Source organism: Hippichthys cyanospilos, chromosome 18 (genome assembly GCF_059441005.1).
Source record: "Hippichthys cyanospilos isolate Australia breed blue-spotted pipefish chromosome 18, RoL_Hcya_1.0, whole genome shotgun sequence".
Classification (NCBI taxonomy): Eukaryota; Metazoa; Chordata; class Actinopteri; order Syngnathiformes; family Syngnathidae; genus Hippichthys; species Hippichthys cyanospilos.
Genome location: NC_142386.1, coordinates 9,976,658 through 9,999,640, shown reverse-complemented (window position 1 = coordinate 9,999,640; position 22,983 = coordinate 9,976,658). Strand labels below are relative to the sequence as shown.

Genomic DNA, 22,983 nt, shown 5'->3' with positions numbered 1-22,983 from the left:
TCGACATGTAATACCCGCATAAACCGAAACAGAAAATTGTTTTTCCACATATCTGTTGAGTAACATTAATTTGAATGTGAAATTAGGAATATCATGTCATTTACAAGGCTTAAGATGATTATAAATACCGGTGTTTGCACTTCCAAATGCACTTTTATCAAGCGCCGCATTCTTGAATCTTTGTTGTCAACAACGAGACATTCATTTTTCCGGCGGACTTTGACGGATATTGAAAAGTAAAAGACAGCTTGACTTGTCATCTTCAGCCCTTGGACGTGTTCTTGAACAAGCTGGCATGGATGTCAGCAGGTAGGGGGGAGAAACAGCGAAGGGCAACCTTCCACGCTCTGATCTCACAACAATCATCACTTAAGTAAAGAACGTCCCAAGTAAGATGATCAGCAAATAATCTTCGAAGACCTCCATTTCAAACGGATCTGAAGACAACCCATGGAAGAGTAACGGGGATGTTTACGCAAATGATGTGCAGTAACTAGAGGACGTCCAGGATTCAAATGGGAGGAGCTATTTGGCATGTCAGATCAGGATGATGTTTGAGAGCGTTTAGATGAACTCACACTATACCGTGTCAAAAAAATAAAGCAGTGAAACTTCAAATTGTTTTTATCATTGCAACATTAGCTTCAGCATTTGCCTCGCACTTGTCCTCCCCTTTGACCGCATTATCTGATATAGGGTGAAAAAGTGAATCTAAGAGTACTGTAAAGTCATTCTTTTAATTTACACACACCATGTGTTTTAATTGGACAGCAATGATATGTGTAACCACTAAAATCAGGGGTTGACTTATGCTCACATTTTTGTAAAATTCACCCAAATTGAAGTAAAAAGGGGGGTAGGTCAATTTATATGCGAGGTCAACTTGTACTTGGAGAAATATGGTAAGTGTAAATGTGTTATTTGATCTGTGTTCACTAATATATTTTTATTTTTTATCATTATTGATACAGTATTTTATTAAAATATTCAAGCCTTCAGCCTTAATTTTAAATCCGAAAATATGATACTCCCTTCAAAGTGTAAGTTGTAATTTTTCTTTTAAATTTCTGACTGGTAGCAAATATAGTCTTTTAGAGTAAATTGCACTCAAAGAAATTAACTGTGTAAAGAAAAGGAAGAAAGGAGCAGAACGTGGCTGACGCGTTCAATGATGTCTGCCCACAATGAAAGGATGAAACTCCTCAAAACAAAAAATGATTTTGGATTCAAGATTAAAAAAAAAAAAAAAACCACACACCTGCTCTAATGTCTAATTCAGATGGATGTGTAAAGACTGCCAGTATAAGCAGTACAATATAAGAAAATTGATTGCTTTAATTTTGAATTTAAGATTAATTAAATAAGTCACAAGTAGAGCGGCAATGATGACTAGATTAGGATGTTGCCGCTGTGGGAGCAAAATACTGTCAGACGCTGCGGCGCTACGATGTATGTGTGTGTGTGTGTGTGTGTGTGTGTTTGTATGTGGAAGGAAGGTTGCACATGGTGTTGTTCCATAAGAGATGGTAAAACTGCCACAATCTGTTTCATTCACCGTCAGTTGTCCTCAACACCCCCCCCCCACCCCCTTTCATTAACCAATAGACAACCAGTAGGGTCTTCAAGCTGTGAAGTTGTGAATTGGTCACTTACTGTTTTTTGTTTTTTTTTGCTAGTCAAGCTCATTCTCACACATCGCAGCTTCCCACTACACCCCCACCCTCTCTCTCTTTCCCTCTCTCTCTCTCTCTCTCTCTCTCAGACTCATGAATGTCACCTCTACTGATGGTGGCTGCCGGAATTCACACACACATCCCCTCAAAACCACTCGCTGACTTTGGATGAGGAGGAGGAGGAAGCGGGCAAAGGAGGGAGAGGGGGAGCCGGGGGGGATGAGGGGATTCGGGGAGGACTGTGGGAACAGAGCAATGCCATCCAGAGGCAGAAGAGGAGTCTCCATCTGTCCGAGTCCATGTCTCTTCACTGTTCCCACAAGCGTCGTCAGCGTGCCGCCTGCTGTTCTACCTCCGGATTTAAGTCCATCGGATTACCGCTCGGACTCCCACATCATTGTTGGAGGCTGCCACGTTTAAATGGGAGGCAAAGTTCCTCCGTGGACTGCACAAATGGTGACAAGCACCTTGATTCTTCTGGCGTCTTTAATAGCTTCCTAGCATTAAAAATGATTTTACTTTTCTTGAGAGAAAGTCTTTTTATATGTGGAATAATTTTTTTGTAAAGCTTGAAAGTAGGACTAGTTTTTGGCAATAGTAGATTTGGAACTTGTCTATGGAGGGATTCTTTTCGGTGGTCAAGATGTACGAAGAAGAGCATCTACACCTTTTTCCAAAGCCACCCTTGCTTAAAATGATCAAAATGTGACTGTAGCACTTTTTTTTCTGTGATCTATTGAAAGTGCACATTGGACTGCAGGTGAACTTGCATCTCTCCCATCTCTTCCATCTCCAAGGGAACCCTCCCACTAAACTGTTCCCTGTTAACCCACTTAGGGTTCCCCTGCGGGGGCTTCTCTACAACCTTTCGTCCTACTCCAGATTTTGCGCAAAGCCACAGCAGCAAAAAGGGGCACGGGAAAAGGAAGACACCCCCCTCCCAAAGTTGAGAGGGGGGTGAGAAGATGGCAGCGCTTGCTAGCTCACTCATTAGACAGAAACGGGCAGTCAAGGACGACCAAACCAATCGACCGGTAGCCAATAAGCGGAAGCCCTGTCCAAAGAGCAACAAGTCCTTGTGCCAGAAACAGATCCTGGTTCTGATCTCCAAAGTAAGATTGTGTGGGGGTCGCAAAGGTCGCAACGAGAAGAGGCCAGGTGAGTCATTGGTACCATAAAACTAATCGACTGTGCATGACATTAAGATTTTATGCTGCATTTTATTTTCCCCCATTTGCTATGAACTTGGTTTATATAGATCGTGAAAAAATAGGAGCGTTGCGCTCCTGGTAAATTCATTCATCCATCCATTTACTTAACCACTTGTCCCCACAAGGATTACGGGCGTGCCGGTGCCCGGCCCAGCCTTCTTTGGCCACCAGGCGGGGTACACTCTGAACTGGTTGCCAGGTAGTTTGTGCGGGGCACACGCAGACAAACAACCAACGACACTCACAGTCAAACTTATGAGCAATTTGCAGAGTCCAATCTACCTACCATGCGTGTAATTGGGAATGTGGGAGGGGTTACCTGAAAAACAGGCATGGGGAGAACACGCAACCTCTACACAGGAAGGTCGGAGCTGGAATCAAACCCACAACAAATTCATGTCTAGATACGCACTGGAAATTATAGGGAGAAGTTACCAGTTACCACACTTGTGCAAAATCGTTTGCTGATCGCTTCAGTGACAGAATGTGGAAAACCACACTCGCTTTCACATTAGCATTAACATCTACTGTAAATTCATCCATCTAACTTTCTTTTTAAATTTACTTTAATTACATCTCATCATTTAGCACACAGAGCAGCCATATTTTATATGACATGATGATTTCTTTGAAGAGTTTTATACTTCTTCGTGTATGTCATTACGTAGGTGCCAACCAAAATGAGACACTACAACACCATTTTATTCTGTTTGATTTACTTTGCATTTCTTGAATTAACTTCACACTTCAGTGAACTCTTTGAAAAGAATTGACTTTCCTTCCGCTGGATTTTTGTGTTTCATTGTACTTTTTAAATGTATGTGTTTGTTTTTAGTTCATCTAATGCAGGGATGTCCAAACGTGGTCCTCGAGGGCCGGTGTCCTGCATGATTTCCAAGTTTTTCCCCTAGATACCTGATTCAAATGATCAGGATTGTTATCAGGCTTCTGATGAGCTGATCATTTGCATATGTCAGCCAGAATGATAAGTATGTTAATATTGAGGTGTAATGTATTTGTACAGTTATTGTATTAGATGAAATTAGATTGTACAGGTGTACCATAGCTAAAACAGCTGATGCAAAGCAGTAGGAAAAGATTGATTAGTTTTCATTGAAATGATGCATGAATAAGGAAAGATGCGATTGAATGTTTGAATATTGGAATGACTCATGAGCTTATGCGCAGATTTGTTCATTTGCATAATTAACTGGGGGGAAAAAGTTGAAACTATTTGCTGTGATTTAGAGTACATTTGCATGAGAACAATGTCGTCAAAATAGGCGTTTTTGTTCTTGGCATTTTTGAAAAGTTCCGCTGAATTCACAATGAACAGCAAAACTGCCAGAGGACACGGAGATCTGCATATGGCACATGCGCACAAGCTGCTTGTCCTCCTTCTATTGTTGGCAGAATGATTGGCTGGCGGATTTGAGTTGTGGGAGTAGTACGTCGCTCTGGTCAAAGAAAATGTACATTTTGCAGGAAGGCTATATCGAACTCATGAGCCTGAGCTACACTAGTGCTACATCCCTCCCTCCCTACATCCCATGAGCACATCTCCTGCCATTCATGAAATAATGTGATATCCTCACACATCCTTATGATCATAAAATATTTTTTAAAAGTGGTATTTTTTCTCTCTGATATGCTGATGCAAACAGTTTTTATTTTCAAACAATCTTATGTAAACAACTCCTTACGTACTCAATATTTGTAGTAAAATGTAATTTCACTTGAAGTTTAGTTGCCAAAGTTAAGATTCAAGGGATTACGTTTTTGCGACTATTTCTCCAAGTACAATTCGACCTCGCTTATAAATCGAACCCCCCCCCCCTTTTTTTTTACTTCAATCTGGGTGAATTGAAAATGCGATTATAAGTCTACCCCCTGACTTTAGTGCTTACATAGATCATGGCTGTCCAATTATAACACACTTTTCGACACATTTCTTCATCGTATATCACTTTTAGACACATTTGTTTATCGTATATCAAATAACAGTGTGAGCAAGACAAGTGCAAGGCAACGTGCTCGTGTGTGTAGACGCAAATGCTGAAACTACTGTTACAACAATAAAATGATTTGAAGTTTCAGAGCTTTCTTTTTTGACACAGCTGAATGTTGAATAGTGGAAAAGCCCTAAAAGTCATTGTCATTATCTGACACGCCAAATAGCTCCTCCCATTTAACTCTCGGATGTCCTCTCCTTCCTGCTTGTTATTTGTGTAAACATCCTCGTTACTCTTCCACAAGAAGTCATCTTTTGACCCGTGCAATTTGTTTGAAGTGGAGGTCTTTGGAGATGATTTGCTGATCTTCTTACTTGGGATGTTCTTTACCCAAGTAACAATTGTTGTGGGATCAGTGCGTAGAAGATTGCCCTTTGCTGTTTCTGCCCCCACCTGCTGCCATCCATCCCAGCTTATTCAAGCACACTAATTACAGAAGGAGACACATAAAGCCTTCTTTCCCTTTTCATATTGCGTCAAAGTCAGCCTTGTTGACAACAAAGAGGCAATTAAGAGACACTTGACGAAAGTGCATGTTTGCAATGTTCTGTGCAAAAACGGATGAATATTATCTCGAATAAGAGGTATGTATAATTATTTTAAACTTTGTAAATGACATGATATTACTTATTTCACATTCAGATTAATGGTATTCAAACACAAATATGTGGAAAAATTGGTATGTTTTGCGTTATGTGGTCATAAGTCAACCTCCTTAATTTAGCGGTTGAAAAATAGGGGAAAAAAAAACTCATCTTGTACTCTGAATAATCAAAATGTAATCAAAATGTTTTCTAAATTCATCGCAATTGATCATTATCTTTTAAAACAATTTTTTGTTACGCTTGTAATATTCACTTGAGTAAAGCCTTGGAAGTCACATAAAATTCAGTAAAAAAGATCTTGTACCACATGAAGTTGTATTAGCTTTCTTTGATCCTTTAAAGACAATATTAGCACATGGAACTTGCGAAAAGACTGGGGGAAAAAAAGCGCTCGAATTGTATTATCCAAGAATATACCGTTTCACAGCAAACAATCTCTAGTGCTCGGTTTAAGGTGTTCAAATTAGAGTGGACAGTCAAGTACAAAACTTTCCCAGTCTGCTCATCAAGAAGAAGCTGCAGCAAAAGACCACTATCAGGATTTATTGACTTCATTGTAGCTAATGGGCAATTCCACTCTCAAGTTTCCGCTTAGAATATTGTTGAAACAATGTCTCTAAGTGACTTTAAAGACGCTATTACCCATGTAATGTACATATGACATTATGTAGGTGTGAAATAAAAGTAATGACTTTAGTGTTTTTTTTTAATTAACTGACAATTGGTAGTGTAGGTGAGGTTAATCTATCGATTATTTAATAGAATAATCAATAGGATAATTTTAAAATGATTCGATAGTCACAGCCCTAGTTTCCAGCTATTTTCATATTGTATCCTAAAAAAAATCTCTACAATTTCATTTCCACAACCTTCCTTGGAAATGCTTGCATGTTACGCAGAGTCGCTTTTCTTTACCAGATGCAGCATAGCTGAAGTGTCTGATGCAGTCAAAATGATAATAGCTAAAGATATAAGTAAGAAAAGGAACTTCTGTGTCCCCGTTTCACCTTTTTACCGCCGCAACATCAGACACGGTGCAAACCTGGCAGCCTTATATGAACAGGCGCAACTGTATGGTGGTTTATTGTCCAAGCACCACAAAAGACATCAAGAACAAAATGGCCATATAGCTGCCATCTTGCAGTGTGTTGTTATATCATGGCTTCCTGGACGATCACTGGAATGGATGAAATTATATGATCACTTAAAAATGGCATCAACAATCTACTTTGTGACAGCCTTTTGCTCATTAAATTAACTTCACTCCAAGATTTTGAAGTAAAATGCTAAAGTTAAGCAGACATGTTAGTGTGGTGCAAAATGATAAAAGTCATCATCGTCATCGCCCATCATGCTCCATGTTAAATCTGCTTAGAAACAGCTTTTGGCTCTGCAGGAAGAGAAACACTCAAACCTTTACTGTCTTCCCCAATCAACTGCGACAGTATGTGGCCTCTTCATGGAAGACTTTTGTTCAGCAACATGTCTCGAACCTGCATTGTGAAACTTAAGCATATTTATCTTACTTCAGGAAGGCAAAAAATAATAAAAAATTGCCCCCGCGAATTGGAGAATTCTAATTATATAACTACGTAGTCTCCACTCTCTGAAGTTGATGGAATAGTGTCCTCTAAAAAGCAATTATTTAGGGCATACACAGGGGTATTGTAAGCAAGCAAAGAAAAAAGGGGAAATATAGATTTTGAGAGTCAAATACATTATGAATACTTTCAAAAACCACTGCTATTTGTTTCCAGTAGCGTTTTATAAATCTTTTTCCATTGATAAGTTGCAGAGCATAAAGTAACATTTAGAGACCTGCTTTCAAGAGAGAAAGACGATCAAAGAATCTTGACTGTGGCACAGCTTTCATTTTTTTTCCCGGTGTGCTTGTTTAGCTTGTTTTGAAAAGCAAGAAGGCAGCACTGGATGAGTAATTTTTAGGGCTGTCAGTTATTTCATTTGAATTTTATAAAGCGTTACATCAAAAGAAACTCTTTAACTCTGTTTGATGTTTTGAGAATTGTTTCTATGGGAAGATAAAAAAAAAACATGCAATGGTGTGTCAGATTTGGGAATTTTGTTCAACAGTTGTATTTTATTGAAAAATAATCATATTAAAACATGAAGAAAGCAAATGCAACAGTCTTTTATTTTTTTTTCCTTTGATGTAACTTGAATAAATATGTTACATGGTTTATAGAAAAGACTTGTTGAAAAATGCAGTTTATCATAGTGAATTTTTGAATATCGTGCAATTAATTAGCTAAAAAACTGTAATTGTTTACTTTTATTATTAAGGCTATCAACAGGCTATCGCAACAGTCGAAGTACTGCTTTGGTATACCAGGTCCACTTTGCAATAATTTAATATGGAAATGATCACAAACTTGTAATATGTTTTTTTTTTTTTTTTTTTTTTTGTGGCCGCCTTTACAAGCACATGCAAGAAAGGTCCATGTAGAAAATGGGTGACGCAAACGTGGTTCCAGCAGAGGCTATTTTCTGGCTATTGTCAGTCGACTTATTTTTAAAGCAGATTTACCCGACTTGATTGACTTTTTCTCCCAGCGCAACTGGCAGCTAATCTAGGGTGTACCCCACCTTTCACCCAAAGTCATCTGGGATAGGCTCCAGTTTCTCTGCAACGCTAATGAGGACAAGCGCTATAGAAAATGGATGGATTCCGATATCCTATGTAACAGAGTATATGTGTGTTATGCATGCACATGAAAGAGCTTTTCAAGCATATTCTTGTCAACTCAATATACATACAATCTATAAACATCATAAAACAATTCTGAAAGAATTGATGGCACAGAAACTCAAGCAATCACATCAATGCTAATTTGCATGGGAAAAAATGTTCCTTCATTTGCCTTTATGTAAAAACCACGTTGCTCGAATTATGAGCTGAATAAAGACAGAGGCATCTCATTCATGGCAAAATGTATGTAAATATTTATTAGCCTAAACAGTTATTGAGGTCAAAATATTGGACTTTTTCCTGCAAGAAGATCAAAGGTGATATCAAGGCCAGAAAAGAAATTGCGTGGAAATGATGCCTTGGCATCACTTCAATACACTTACAAGCCTTCAATGGGATTTGGCGCATAGCCCCAGGAAACATTACATTTCATGGTATCTGGGGATTGCTATGATATGCTGTGATATATCAAATCCGTGCTGCGTTTATTCTATTCTTTTGTCATTTTGTCCCAGCACCAGCTTCTTTCAGCATTCACACAAAAGTTTGAGCGAATTCCAATTTCCAATGTAATGAGGTGTTTTGACCTTTAATTTTGTTACCAGACCAAAATTCATTGTCCAGATGGACTAGCATGATAAATGTGCCTGAAACTGACCTGGTATTATTATTGTTTGACATCGCTGGAGGGTATTTTACCTGCAAGACTTTTTTGTCCTCAAAGTAGGTTGGCACTTACCTCTGCGTATAGCAGGATTACACCAAGGAAGATTTATCAAAATTTCTTGTGGGGTAGCATGGGATTATATCTAACCTTGACAAATTTGAATGAAATCAATCAGCAAAAACATAATTTTTACTATATAATGTTATTATTTTGATAGAAACATATATGAGCCTCATTTTATCACTGTGGAGGGTTTTTTGTGTCAATGATCCTAGGAGCTAAATTGCCCGAGACTTTTCGCCAGTGGCAGGGTCACGGCATGATAAAAAGGGCTCAGGTGAGGGACCAGACACATTTTGGATCTCAGGCTCTTCATGAATTGGCAGACTAGGGTGGCTGTCCCCCTTCAGATGGATGGCTGGATGAACAGGAGAACTCACTCACTGTCAGCTCAGTTAAAATAGATTTTTGATATACAAAGCTCTCGATAGCTGTGAATGAGTTAAATTATTCATTGCCAGCGCGGTAAAAAGTTATCTTTGACTTCTGTAACCATCAATGGAAGTGTATGAGTTTATATTCAGTCTACAGTAATTTGTTTCATATAGTTTGGGCCAGCAATGCCAGATTTAAAGTCCCTGACAATAAATTGCATGTTTACAGGATATCGTGACTTTGCAATATCCTGTGGGTGGGAAAACCGATTAAAGATTAATCTACATTTATACAACTCAACTGCATGTCATTTGCACACACAATAGTTTTCTACTTGCAAGGGCTGGAAGTAAAACTGCATTTCCACAAAACAACCAGAGGGTCTGTGGATTATTTAATCTCTTCTCTAATCTCAAAATCAAACTCGCTTATCTTTTTTTTTAAGAAAGGGAGAGTTGTCTCTACATTTGATCAAACCAAAGCATCACATTTTCGGTGCAACTGCTCCCCGGTTGCTGTATCAAATTTAGTATCAGAGGCAAGACGATGATGACTTCAATTATGCAATTATGACATATGCAGTGCACTGAATTTTCAGTGACGAAATATCTTGGACCCAAAATGGTAACGGCCAAAAGACAATTCAAACCAAAAAAATACGACAGAAAAAGAATGCTGTAATGATTCAAAAACCAGCAAACGTCTTTCTGAATTTCAACCAGGAGAATGAAAAGGGCTTCACTTAGTAGGCAACTACTCCAAAGTATTTCAGCCCTTTGAGTAAAGAGCACTGCCGAGCTTCTGCTTTTTCCTGGGGCTACGGACAAGCCAAAAAAAGAGCGACCAAGAAAGATGAACAACATGACATCACATGCCAACGGAGTGTTGCTAAGGCCAGTTTCAAAATCAACACACAAAATAATACATGGACTTCAATGCACGACCTGTAGTCCTTTGAAACTTTGTCAACGGAGTGGTTAGCTTGAGCGCTCGCGACTGTTTTTACTGCTGTCAGTCACAGAGAAACACCAACATACTGCCATTAATACAAAAAAATAAAAAAAATCAGACCAATTCATGCTATATTACCTACCCGCTAACTATGTATATGGTGCATTCAAATGCAGTCTGACAGTTCAAACTCAAACAGAAAAAAATTATTTTAAATCATTCAACAATGCGGGCTTCGCAAGCTATAAAAGCTGACATAAATCGAGAAGAATGATGTCTGTAAAATGTATTTAACGTAAAAACAATAAATGCTCCTTCGACTCACTTATGTTTCCAACACGTAATCGAATAAGTAGGCTTCTTTCTATTTTAGTTGTTGGTGTTTCAATGATTTTGAATAATCCCGATTTAGTTAGATTCAAATCTTATAACTTTTACCTCAAAAATCCAGAGCGCATTCAAATCGATCCCCTTTAAATAGCCGTTAAAACACAGAACAAGAATCATATTCAGAGCCATAGTATGCAGTTTTATGTCATTTTCATCAATCATTTACAGACGCTCCTTGTGAGATTATAGTCCGCTCCCAAAATTGTACAGTTGATGTGCAAAAAAAATTTGTCCCTTAGTTTCATTTATTGTCCAAGTGTTTTTCATTTTCAGTTTCTAGTTTCAGCCAAACGATTTCATTTCGGTGTATCTCTGATATATATGACAAGTGCGGTGTCAAAAAACGTACAAATACAGTAGGCTCTTTTTTTCCTTTCTTTCTTGTACTGTTGCCGTTGTTTGCACGGAGGAGCGACACAGCTTAGCAAATATCTGTTTGAGCACAAACGTTCGGCCGCGACTGGGGAGCAGCAGACCGAGTTACAAGGAGAGATCCAGCCGAGGATGGCATTAAGCTGACCCCAAGAGATCAGGGCCGAGCAAAGTCGCTTACTCGACAACACCTGATCAGACGTTGCAGTGTTGGGTAGCTTCTCATCAGAACTTTACTGACTGTGACAGGGGTCAGAGCAAGGCAGAGGGAAAGCGGACGAGACGGGGAGGGACGAGGAGGAGTCTGGGGAAGGTAAACAGATACTAATAGGAGAAAAGTCAAGATCTTAGCGATGTGAGAGAAAAATCGTGTTTCTAAGTGGGGCTGGATGGGAACGCTAAGGAAAGAGACAGATAAAGCGGGTAATCAAACATGCAGGAAGAGGGGTAAAGAGAGATAGCGGAGCAGATTAAAGGGAAGGTGGGTGGAAGTGAAAAGAGCTGTGAATCAGCCTGCCGTACAGAAAATGCGAGATAGGAAACCACTGGGCTGGATATTAACTGTCACTGCAGAAAGCTCCCTTCAAAATGAACTTTTCACTTGTCCTTTTTTTATTTCTCTCTGTCTAGAGAGTTGTTTCTGTTGTTGTATTTTATGTTATTCTCCAAAAGTTGGGTGTATGACTCATATGACTGACAGTTGTATTTGCTGAAAACTGTGATCCCTATATGTGTTGGGGAAAGTGGTGAGGGCACTGATATGCAGGACAGTTTTTCTATTTTTTTTAAATGTTGGCAAAAATATAGACCAAACATTACAGAATAAAACACAATTTTTGGCCTGGGATTAGATATCACGAGCCTTTAAATCATCGTTCATATAATGAGAGTTCAGTCTGGTGTCCTTAAAGCTAAGTGTCATTTCATAATCTGTTATGAATTGTATATATCTTATCCATCCATCCAATTTCTCAGTCGCTTATCCTCACAAGGCTCACAGGTTTACTGATCCCTATCCCAACTGTCTTTGGAAGCTGGCGGGGTACACCATGAACTGGATTGCAGCCAATCACAGGTCACGCAGAAACAAATAACCAATCGTACTCACAAACACACTTTAGTGCAATTTGGAGTGGCCAATAGATGTATCCACATTTGGGAATGTGGAAGGAAACCGGAGTACCCACACAGGCAAGGGGAGAACATGCAAACTTCACAAGAAGGTCGGAATTGAACCCATGGCCTCCACACGAGTCGGATGTGCTAAGCAGTCTGTCGCCATGCCGGCCTCTTTGTATTTTGTTTCCAGCCTAAAATAAAATTCCATCTATGATAGTCATGTCTATTGTCAAATAATTACTCTTAAGATTTGAAATCACACACTTGCGCACGTTTGTGTGCCACTGAACATTTTGAGAGGGTGAAAGAAAAAATATTTAGTATTTATCAAAGCTCAAAACCAAAGAAAAATTGGGGAGAGAAAAGGGAGCGGATTTATTTTTTCATAAATTCTGCCATTGCAAAAAGAAAAGCCACACAAAAAAACATATGTGTGAATAGGTCTAGTGTTAAGGAAAAAGACTTCATCATCACACATCGAATGCAGACAATTTGGGGGGGATGGCCTTGATCGTCGTTACGCAGGTTAAACTTAAAGGAAATATGTGGAAGAATTAAGACCAGGTTAATCCATTATTTGGCAAGTGATTTGAAGCGCTTTTATTATGGTCTGTCTGCGACTTCTGTGACAAGTGCCCAAAACAACAATCACCAACGCATCTCAACTCTGAACTCTAACTTCACCATCACAAGGATCAAAAATTCAGGAAGCAAATAGTGTGAAATGACAAGCGATGATGTTACAACTCCATAATCTATCCCATCCTTTAAATCTTATCAGATTAGATCAAAGCAAAGCAATAAAGTTTCCAACCCTAATCTTTCAGGGTTTTCTTAATAAAAGTGGAAATCTGTATAAGATTAAGGGTTTTATTTATGCATTTACTTTCATTTCATGGCTTATCTAAGTCCTCGTCTCTTGATTACAGAAGCTTCTCATCACTTGCAAAAAAAAAAAAAAAAAGGCAATGGACATGAGCGGATTGTCTGTGCAGCTTTCTGAATTTAGAGTGGGCTTGATATTTAGCAGTGGAGAAGCTGTTGACAAAGCTCTTAAGTCGTATTTAAAAGTGAGGCGGCTGAGGGATGTGTATGCAGAGAGCGTCCGTTTGTTTCCTGTCGTCCTTAAGGTAGCACCTTAACCTCCCACACATACTTGCTAAGTGGAATCAGTGGGCGCTTTGATTAAACCTGACAGGGACAGACTGAACTTACCTCCAACAAAAGGAAAGACAGTGAAGATGTAGGACACCAATTGGGATCCTGATAAGAAGACAAGGAAGGTGTCCAAAGAAAAAGGGGGCAAGAACAGACATCAAGTCCTGGAAGTATCTAATAAAGGCTCGCAAATGACTCGACTTATGTAATGTGTCTGGGGTGCTCTTAAATGAAAATTTTATGTTAAGAAAAAAAATCTAATTAAACTGTAAAATATCCCTTGGTAATGTTAAAGTGGGATGTTATTGCATTCATGTATATTCCAAGGATAACTATGTGCATAGAGAAACATCATCTCACACATAATCTCAAATGTATAATAGATGTCCGCTACCCATCCTGTGCCAATCTCCTCATTAGATTCTCTCCTATCTAGTTTTCCTCTCGGCGGCTCGGTGGTGCAGTGGTTAGCACCTCACAGTTTAGGGAACTGATGTTCAAAACCACCTCGCTCAAGTCTTCCTGTGTAGAGTTTGGCTATTCTCAATGGTTGTTCATCTCTCTGTGCCCTGCAATTGGCTGGCAACCAGTTCAGGGTATCCCCCGCCTACTGCCCAAAATCAGCTGGGATAGGTACTAGCAAGCCTGCGACCCTTGTGTGGATGTGGATCTAGAAAATGGATGAATGGATGGATAGTTTTCCTCTCTTGGAACAGAGCTCCTGGAACTGAATTTCAACAGTTGTGATACAAAAATAATGTACCGTATGTTCCGCACTATAAGGCGCACTGGATTATAAAGTGCACCCTCAATTAATGACATATTTAAAACCTTTTTCTATATATAAGGCACACCGGATTATAAGGCGCGCTCTCAATTAATGACATATTTTAAAACTTTTTCAAAATATAGTAATACTCAAAGGAATAACAATAATGATTCAAATAATAACTCTAAACTCTCAATAGCATAATAACTCAATGTCAATATGACCAACCCTGTCGAAATGTAAACATTCACAAGAAACAGCTTACTTTATCAGTTCATTCCCCATCTACGAATCCCAATCTCAACATTGATCCATATATAAGGCGCACCTGATTATAAGGCACACCATCAGCTTTTTCAAAAAATTAAGGCTTTTAGGTGCACCTTGTAGTGCGAAAATACGGTAAATAAAAAGGTAGTGGGAGCTTGGGCAGTGCCTGTAAAATGTGACAGTGACAGATGTTACTTCGTTGGGGCATGAGAAAAAGGATAGCCGAGCTTGTTTTTAACAGTATTTTTTTTTTCTGCCAGCGTAAAAACAACCTTAAACCAGCTTGTTTGTGACATGCTTTCGGCAATATTGCTTAGAGAAAGCAATAACTTTGTCACCCTAGAATAGCATTGTCATAGGAAATGATTTATGGAGGTTTGAAGTTAAATTGAGAGGCAATTGTCGGAGTCACAAGTGACGTGAGACACATTTAGATGAAATTTATTTTAATTCCCTCAGTCCCTTGACACTAACCAGTTACCATCTAATCCACACATCATTTTCAACCTGCAAATCTTGAAACAATAAATTGAAGGAAAACCCCCATTGTTTGATCCGGTCAGAGTAGCCTATCAAATGTCCTTGGCTGCTCAGTCATGCAGCTCCTCGTAATTACCTCCAGCCTTCTCGATACTGTAGAAACCCTGCTATCAGGGTATTAGCAAGCGACATACTGAGCTTGAACCAAGCCAGATAAATACATTAGCGAAATGATAACTAACACATACCAAACACTGATTAGCGGTAAACCTCAGCTACTGCTTATTTTTCAGAGCAATTACATTGCAGATAAGGATTTAAACGTCCTTGATGGCTGCAGTGATGCATGAAGTGATTGCCTTGGCTTCTAATGCGCATTGAACTCATTTATACAGACACACATCTAATTGCTTGGTGAATGGTGGTACTATTAGGACGAGGCCTCATTCCTCCCATGGGGTTTTCAATACGATTATTGGTGTTGAATGTAAATTGATGAGGGGCGTCCCTGCATGCGTAGATCGTGAAACGGCTACTGCTGCGGTTGAACACATGCTCGCTTTCATAAACAAAACATTCTCAATTATCTGTTTACTTGCCTGTGCAAGTTTGTTTCTGGGATATGATTATCAATGTGGAACACATGAGGTATATTAATTGAAAAATAGAGCAGATCCTTCAGCTGCAACTGTTGTTTTCGTTCATATGTGAGGAAGGTCACTCGGGAAACGGGTGTGCTGATGCGTCGACATGTTGCGGGTACCACTTGCGCCGCTGATGTACACAAGCAGACAGGGAGGTCTCTTTTGTGACCCACACTCCACTGACCTGGATCAGCTAATGTTTTCTGTCACTCAAGCCCACATGGGGATCGTGAGTGATGAACGACATCATACACAGGCCTCGCATGGGAAATATTCACAGTCCAGGGCAGCGGAATGTGCCCGGGGCATATTTATTAAAAGTTGTACAAGTCAGATGCATGTGTTGAACGATAACATGCTGCATCTAAATCAAAATGTGTTCAACATCTAGACCCATAAGACGGTGACTCCCCAGAAACCAAATTGAAAAAAGGAAGTTCAAGTGACAAGATGAGATACACAGCCTTGCTTTCTTTAGTCTTGTCATTTGAAAGTGAATAATTATGAATTATAAATAAATCCAGTAAATTTAATAAGATACATACAAAAGTAAGGCTCATCTTTAAAAAGTCAACATTAGTGTATTTTCAGCAGTTATGGGATCTGATGAGTGTCCAAGTATATGGTGGAAAAATGATTTCTACCATTGCAAGATTCCTTGTTCGTGTGAGGATGTGTTAATCCCTGAGGACAAGCTCAAGTGTACAATGAATGTTTTATATTGCAACAACTCTCTAGTGTTTAAGGTAGTCAATAATTTATTATGCTGTAGATTGATCCATGCATCCATTTTCTATCCAGTTGCCCTGTTTTCAGTACAACTGAAACGATGTACAAAAGGCAGGTGCAAGGCACGTGTCAAAAGATTACAATGTATATTTGACATAATAAAGTGTGTTTAAAGTGTGTTTCATCTTATTTTTCAGACAGGTTTATTTACTTGACTAAAATCATCACGTACAATCATCAAATCTAAATATTTTTTTTCAAAGGCAGTTATAATTGCGTTCTAGGTTTTAACATGATTTTTTTTTTCCCATAAAATGCAAATGGTGAACAAAAACAGCCACATCATTACGGGCATTACAGAGATTATTTTTGAGGTATTGACAACAATCCAAATTTCAACATAGATGTCCATTTTGAGATTTTTAAATATAAAGAACTTCCTTAAGGTCTCGACTTTCATTTCCCAGCAATCAAAAGATTTGAGTTGAAATCAAAGTGCATGAAAATAAGGGATTAGTGGAGAATGCGCTCCATTAAAAGGTGAATGAGCCAAAACTTGAATGTCGTTTTTCTCAAAAGTAGGGAATTCAACTTGGCAACATTCAAATTCCTGTCACTTAGTCAATTTTTATGATACCTTCATCTAATATACATCATTTTAAATGGAACTAAGTGTAGATTTATATCAATCTCAATTTTCCTTTTCATAAACCAGATTTTGTAAAAACGCATCATGTTTTAAGCTTCTTTGCTTGCAAATAAAGCAAAAAAAGTGTGGACTCTTTGTTTGCTGTTTAAACACATCAGTAATACCCAAAACACAGAGCAGTCACTTTCTTTTCTAGATAGTTATTCTCACATCAACCAAGAGCATGCCATGCAACACGGACTACATTTGCTTGGCTGTGACAAAAAAGAAACACAAGAGTTTGTGCTTATGTAAACAACTGTGTGTTTTGCTAATCCAACCGGAGGTAGATTGCTGTCATAACATGTTATTTTCCATCAGCGCGTGCACTTCTCCAGGACTGCTGGGAGCAGTGGCAGTAAGCAGGATACAAACTATTACTAAAGCACAACATTTTTTTTTTTGCCTAAGGATGTGGCGTACTTGTAAGATTCATGTAGTAGTTACGGAAAACAACTGGTTAGCCTTGCTTAGGAGGACTGTAGGACAGCTCAATTTATTGTATTTAAATCAGTCCTCAAATAGTGGGGGCGATGCAAGGGGGCGTGTATGTCCTTAGGGAACAGGCTTTGCTTTTAAAAGTGTAATTGCACATCCAAGGCACCAGGTGGTGTAGTGGTGCGCTCATTGTCAAAGTGTGCGCGAGAGTTATAAACTTTTTAAATTGCAATTAATCACATTTTATTTTCCTATTAATCTTTTTAATGATAAATGTGATTTAGGAAAACAAAAATCAACATAACGCAGCACAAATTATTCCTCAGGCTGAAGTTCTTAAGATGAAATGTTTCCTTTTTCCTAAGGTAGGCAAAAAAAAAGATCAAGAAGCACTTATTTAAACAAAAAATAGCAATACATTTCTTTCCAGAAGTAAACCTGCACCAATCAAAAAATGCATCTTGAAGAAAAAAAAAAAAAACCTGCCACAGAGTAAAAAGCACATAGTGCTGTTTGGCTTTTCAAAGCACCTCAAAAAAGGAGTGCCAGAGGTTCTTCTTCTTGTTCCTCCACCTCTATTTAATTTCATATTTTCTTTTGCCTGTTGGAAAATACTTTGTGCATTACATCCATCTTTTTAGCTAGTGGATTCTGGCGGCACTGCACCAAGAGTATTTGCCAAAAAAAAAATTGTCAACACTGATAAGAAACGGGGATTTGCGGTGGCTAGCTAAGCTTCGGATTTAACCCTTTAAGTCATAGATTTTTCACAGTGTGTTCACGATGGATAGGAATTTGTGGTGAATTGAAGTTGGAATGCTTAGGACCAGGTCTGCAGAGTTATTCTAATTAAAACATTATTTCAAGTGACACTAACGTGGATGCTTTGAGTGGAGCACGATTGTATGGGCCCTCTATTGAATTTCTGCTTAAGTGTGCTTTTTGTTTGTGGTGCCACTCCTAATGAATTGACAGCTTCATTGCATGTAGTGTTTATCTCTACGGTTATGTCTTTAGCTCTATTTCTCTCGTCCCTCTTTTACTTTTGAACCAAATGCTCTTGAACAGATTTTAACTGATGGAGTTGGAGGTTCCATTAAACTACAGTATATAATTCCAAAAATATATACTGCACAAATGAGAGGAGAAAGAAGAAGGTACGTTTGGACGAGCAGATTTGAAAGTCATTAGATGGGAAGTGCTGCAGTCGCATGCATGTAATGATGGCAATAGGTCACCATTTCACTTATGTCTGGACCCTGGAACGCTTCCTGTGGGAAACGGTACTCCAGATGTCACCACTGCATCATCATCATGCCATTTTTCTGCTCCCTGTGCTAGTCACCAGAAGACACACATATTGCGTAGTGTAGCTCAGCACTGGGGGTTTTGTGTGAGGGCAAGGGCGGAGTTTGGCGGAAAAGGAACACCCTCAAAACTTCCTGGTCCTGCTCTGTCATCCACATTCACCTCCCTCATTAGGCTTACATGGAAAAAGAGAGTTGAGATTAGTAAGCGTGAGCAATAAAAAAAAAAAAAATGATGAGTCATAGTGAACCTGCAGGGTTCTCCTCACTATTTGAATTACCAAGAAACAGGAGGCGAGGTTATGTCTGTTTCTTAAATTAAAAAGAGCTGTGGGGCTTTTGCTCATTAAACATTCACTCTTTTCACCCCCCAACCCCCCACCTCTTCCCGTGCTCCACCACCCAGGTTCCTGATTGCATCTTTTATGTTGCTAACTCTCCAACTCGCTCTCTAAATTTTGCCTCTGATGACCCCTGCAATAGCTAAAAGTGCAAACTATTGCATTAGTGTGGTGGCTAAAACAAAATATATTAATAATTACCTGGTTTTATCACTATGCAAATTTAAACTACAGTAAATTACAACGTTTTTGTGAGTGCTGAATGCACCTTGGGCAATTCTTAATTAACTAAGAAATGAGAGTCAAGAAAAGAATATTTATGCTGAATAACTGTTTGCAGTTCTCTAGAGAGGAAAACTATTTACTGCATATTTTCACTCACCAAAATACATTTCTGTTGGATAACCTGATTGAGAGTTTAGAAAAAGGTGTGAATTTCTTCCTGCCAGGACATATTGAGTGCATTGTTTTGAATTTGGTTTTATAGTGAAAATAGTGTGACCATCTAAATGCTGTACATTGCAATGTGAGAGTGACTGTGACTGCTGCTGGAGAACACAAACATACAAAATGTTTATGTCAGCTTATTAACATGCTCGCAATAATGCTGACGTGCTGCTGTTTATTTGCCACAGCTATTATCACAGCTAATTTATTAGCATGCAAAATGTGTGAAACCAAATGAACAGCCAAGAAATGTGATAGTGCCAATAGCGCCAATAGCGGTTGTCAGGTAAAATGATCACATGATCATTTTGTTACTGCGGGTTAGAAACATCTGATAGAACTGACTAACCTTAAGATGTCTTCTGGACATTGAATTTTGAAATGTGGTATAAACGTGAAAGTAAAAGACCTGAATGACTCCTTGATAAGGTGGATGTGTATTTATTCATGCATGGGCGTCACGGGGGTGCTGACGAGGCACTACGAGGGCTTTCCTTTTACCTATGACGTACCAAGTAGAACGTAAGTGATTTTCTCATGCGGGGCGGAGCGCTGACCAAGCAGGGAATTCTTCGTAATGCATCAATTCAATAAATTTTCACTTTGAGGTTGTCAGGTTCACCTAGTAGACATTTATTAATTGTGGTTTCTCGTCTATGGACGTTAATCTGACCTTTGAAAAGTGTGGAAACAGACTTTTGCAGAACACAACAGACTTCTTCTTTCCAGAATGGCATACAACATATCTTTATTGTAACACACAGCTTTATACTAATATTCAAAGCATTAATGATCAGTATTCGTTAATTGTAGCAAAACGATTACCTGCTTATTAGATACGCTGCAAATGTATAGTCATTATGTGAATAAACAAATGTGTATGTGAGCATGTGATCAATATATTTACAACCCAACGGGTTTGTTTGGGGTGATAAATGAAGCCCCAAAAAGTTCAATTTCCATGATAGAGGACCCTTTAAAAAAAACAGCTTTTCACTCTTCAACCAAATTTTAGTTATTTCAAAGGCATCTTTAGAACGACTTAAAAATGACGCCTTTTCAACCACATTCCGACTTTTTTTTTTTTTTTGTAGGACACAAGTGATGTCTTTTCAGTGTATTTTCAACCAATTTTTGCTGGGTGGAAAAAAGGCTTTGAATGCTTAGTCTAGGATGATTTCTAAATGAGGTAATAAAGATATGCTCTTGTGTTTATTTGCAGAGCCCCAGCTGAAAGGCATTGTATCCCGCCTGTATAGCCAACATGGATACTACCTACAGATGCAGCCCGACGGCACCATGGACAGTACAAGAGATGAGAGCAGCTTATTTTGTAAGTGTGTTTATACGATTCTGTTAAATCTGTATCGGCATATCAGTCCATCTTAAACATCGAAGGGAAGCCAATTACCTTTAAAGCTATAATGTTGCTCGTTGTAATTCCTGCAGCTGGCATTATGTGAATGTTATCTCAACCTATCTTTTCAGGCCCAAATTATGCAATTTATCCTGCAGGTATAATTCAATTTGGAGGTTTGACCTTCCACACAAAGGTATATATTCACACTGCATAGCAGTTGATTCAGCCAATTTGTGAAATTTTCCACATTTAGTATTTTGTCTTAGCTTTGAAGCAGGGAAGTGCTCGGGCGCTATGTGGAACTATCCTCTTTTAGCTCTGCTCCAAGCCCCATTTGCTGAGGTAGAGCATCCCGCTATTATCCAGTTTTAGAGGGTGCGTTAAGCTTAGTGAAGGTGACACGGTGTAGAGTTTGCTGCAACATAAACTCTGAGAGGTCACAGCATTTGGGCAAAAAGGGAGATGTAGCATGCAAGAGAGCGACTGCAGCCTCCAAGTCTGCGACAAAGTAGAGTACAGACGCTTGTAGTCGTACAATTTTTGTCTGACTTTCTATTTTCTCTCCTTTTCTACCCCCTCCCCCCCTCCAAACTGTTTTATCCAATTTAGCCCAGTTTAACCTAATTCCCGTGGGACTGCGGATTGTGGCAATCCAGGGTGCAAAGACGGGGCTGTATCTTGCCATGAATAGTGACGGATACCTCTATACTTCTGTAAGTATGCTGTGACAGTCTATGAGAATATTACAGCCCAAAATATCACTCTACCAGTTTGTGATTTGGAGAGGTAAGCTTCACACGCTGCTATGCTTGGTCCTGATCACTTCAAAGCTTTTTACGGGTTACTGATAAGCAAGTCTCAGTGTAATCATATTAAGGGGGAATACAGGGAAGGCCTTTATCACTACTGCCTTTTTGGATTTCGAAAATAACTCTACCTCTTGTCAGTTACATGTTTAGTATCGCTCTTTTGTCACAACAACCTAAGAACTTCGAACTTTAAATAGAAACACTCAATATTAGATTATAATAGATCATATATTTTTTTTAATATGGATGTGAACTATGGCATATGTCTCACTTAAAACTGTGACCCCCAATTCTAATCAAAATTCACTCAAAAGTGTTCTTTTGTCTGAAGCAAGAAATTACATGATCTAAATGTATGCATGTTTTTAATACGTTTAGCCATGATTTCCAAATATTGGTCAATTCAAATGACGATAATCACTTATTTTTCCTCGTATTATGTATCTTTAAAACACTTAATAATAGTAAAACTAAAAAATACATTTTTTTACAGATGCATTTAACATTTCTTTGATTTTCTAAAGAATTAAATGACGATAACTGAATTAAAGCCATCAAAATTAATTGATTGATTAATCGATCATCAAAATAATCAATAAGCATTTTAATAACAAAGTAATTGTGTCATATTTTAATCTGAAAATATTTGAAATCCTCTGATTTCAGCCTCTCAATCACAATTATTAATTGATTTTTATAGTACTTCATGAAAGCAGACCAATTATCTTTTGCGTTTAATCAACATTTTGCAAACACTTGCTTTCAATTTGAAAACAATGACTGAACTGGTAACTGAATCGCTTTTAAAAAGGTTGGTGAGTACAACATCAATCCCTTTTTTTATTGTTCAGTAGATTTAACAGTTTTTTTTATTGTTACTGTAGATTTTAAAACGTCTCCAAAAATGAAAATTGAGATATTCATATATTCTAATCCTTATCCTACACTTACTTCTTTTTAAAATGATATACAGTATAATACATAGAGAGTCACAAGAATGTTGCAAAGTTTAAATCCCTAGTTTTGAAAAAAAAAAACACGTTTTGCACGTTTTGGCACGTTCTTTTGCTCTTTTTATGGTGCATTTCGTCTACTAATCCCTTATACTGTACCTATATACTTTGATTACAATTTGAACTTTTTGGCTGCTGGGAAATGAAACTCAAGACCTTAAGGAGGTTGTTTTTGTAGAAATATCAAAATGAACATCTCTGGCGAAAATCTGACTTTTCATCGCTTACTCATCACTGATTTCCATGACATAAGTCTGGTTTTGTGAAAATGGATCACACCCGCTGGGTATTGTCGACTTGCACATGGACATACGCCGAGGCAGTAGTAATATTTATTTTATAATGGGATTAAGACATTTTGGCCAGAAAAGATTTGTTGGACTTTGCT

The 22,983-nt window shown here is 38.5% G+C and overlaps 1 protein-coding gene across 1 annotated transcript in view; it reads left to right on the top strand.

The window, feature by feature from the left end:
* The first annotated feature begins 1,863 nt into the window (after positions 1-1,863).
* fgf11b (fibroblast growth factor 11b) overlaps positions 1,864-22,983 on the top strand; it is a 34,246-nt gene continuing 13,126 nt past the window's right edge. Inside the window, exons 1-3 of the mRNA XM_088440958.1 lie at positions 1,864-2,831; positions 20,636-20,746; positions 21,383-21,486. Coding sequence (XP_088297084.1) covers positions 2,639-2,831; positions 20,636-20,746; positions 21,383-21,486 — 408 coding nt within the window. The 5' untranslated portion in view covers positions 1,864-2,638. The remainder of the gene's footprint in view (positions 2,832-20,635; positions 20,747-21,382; positions 21,487-22,983) is intronic.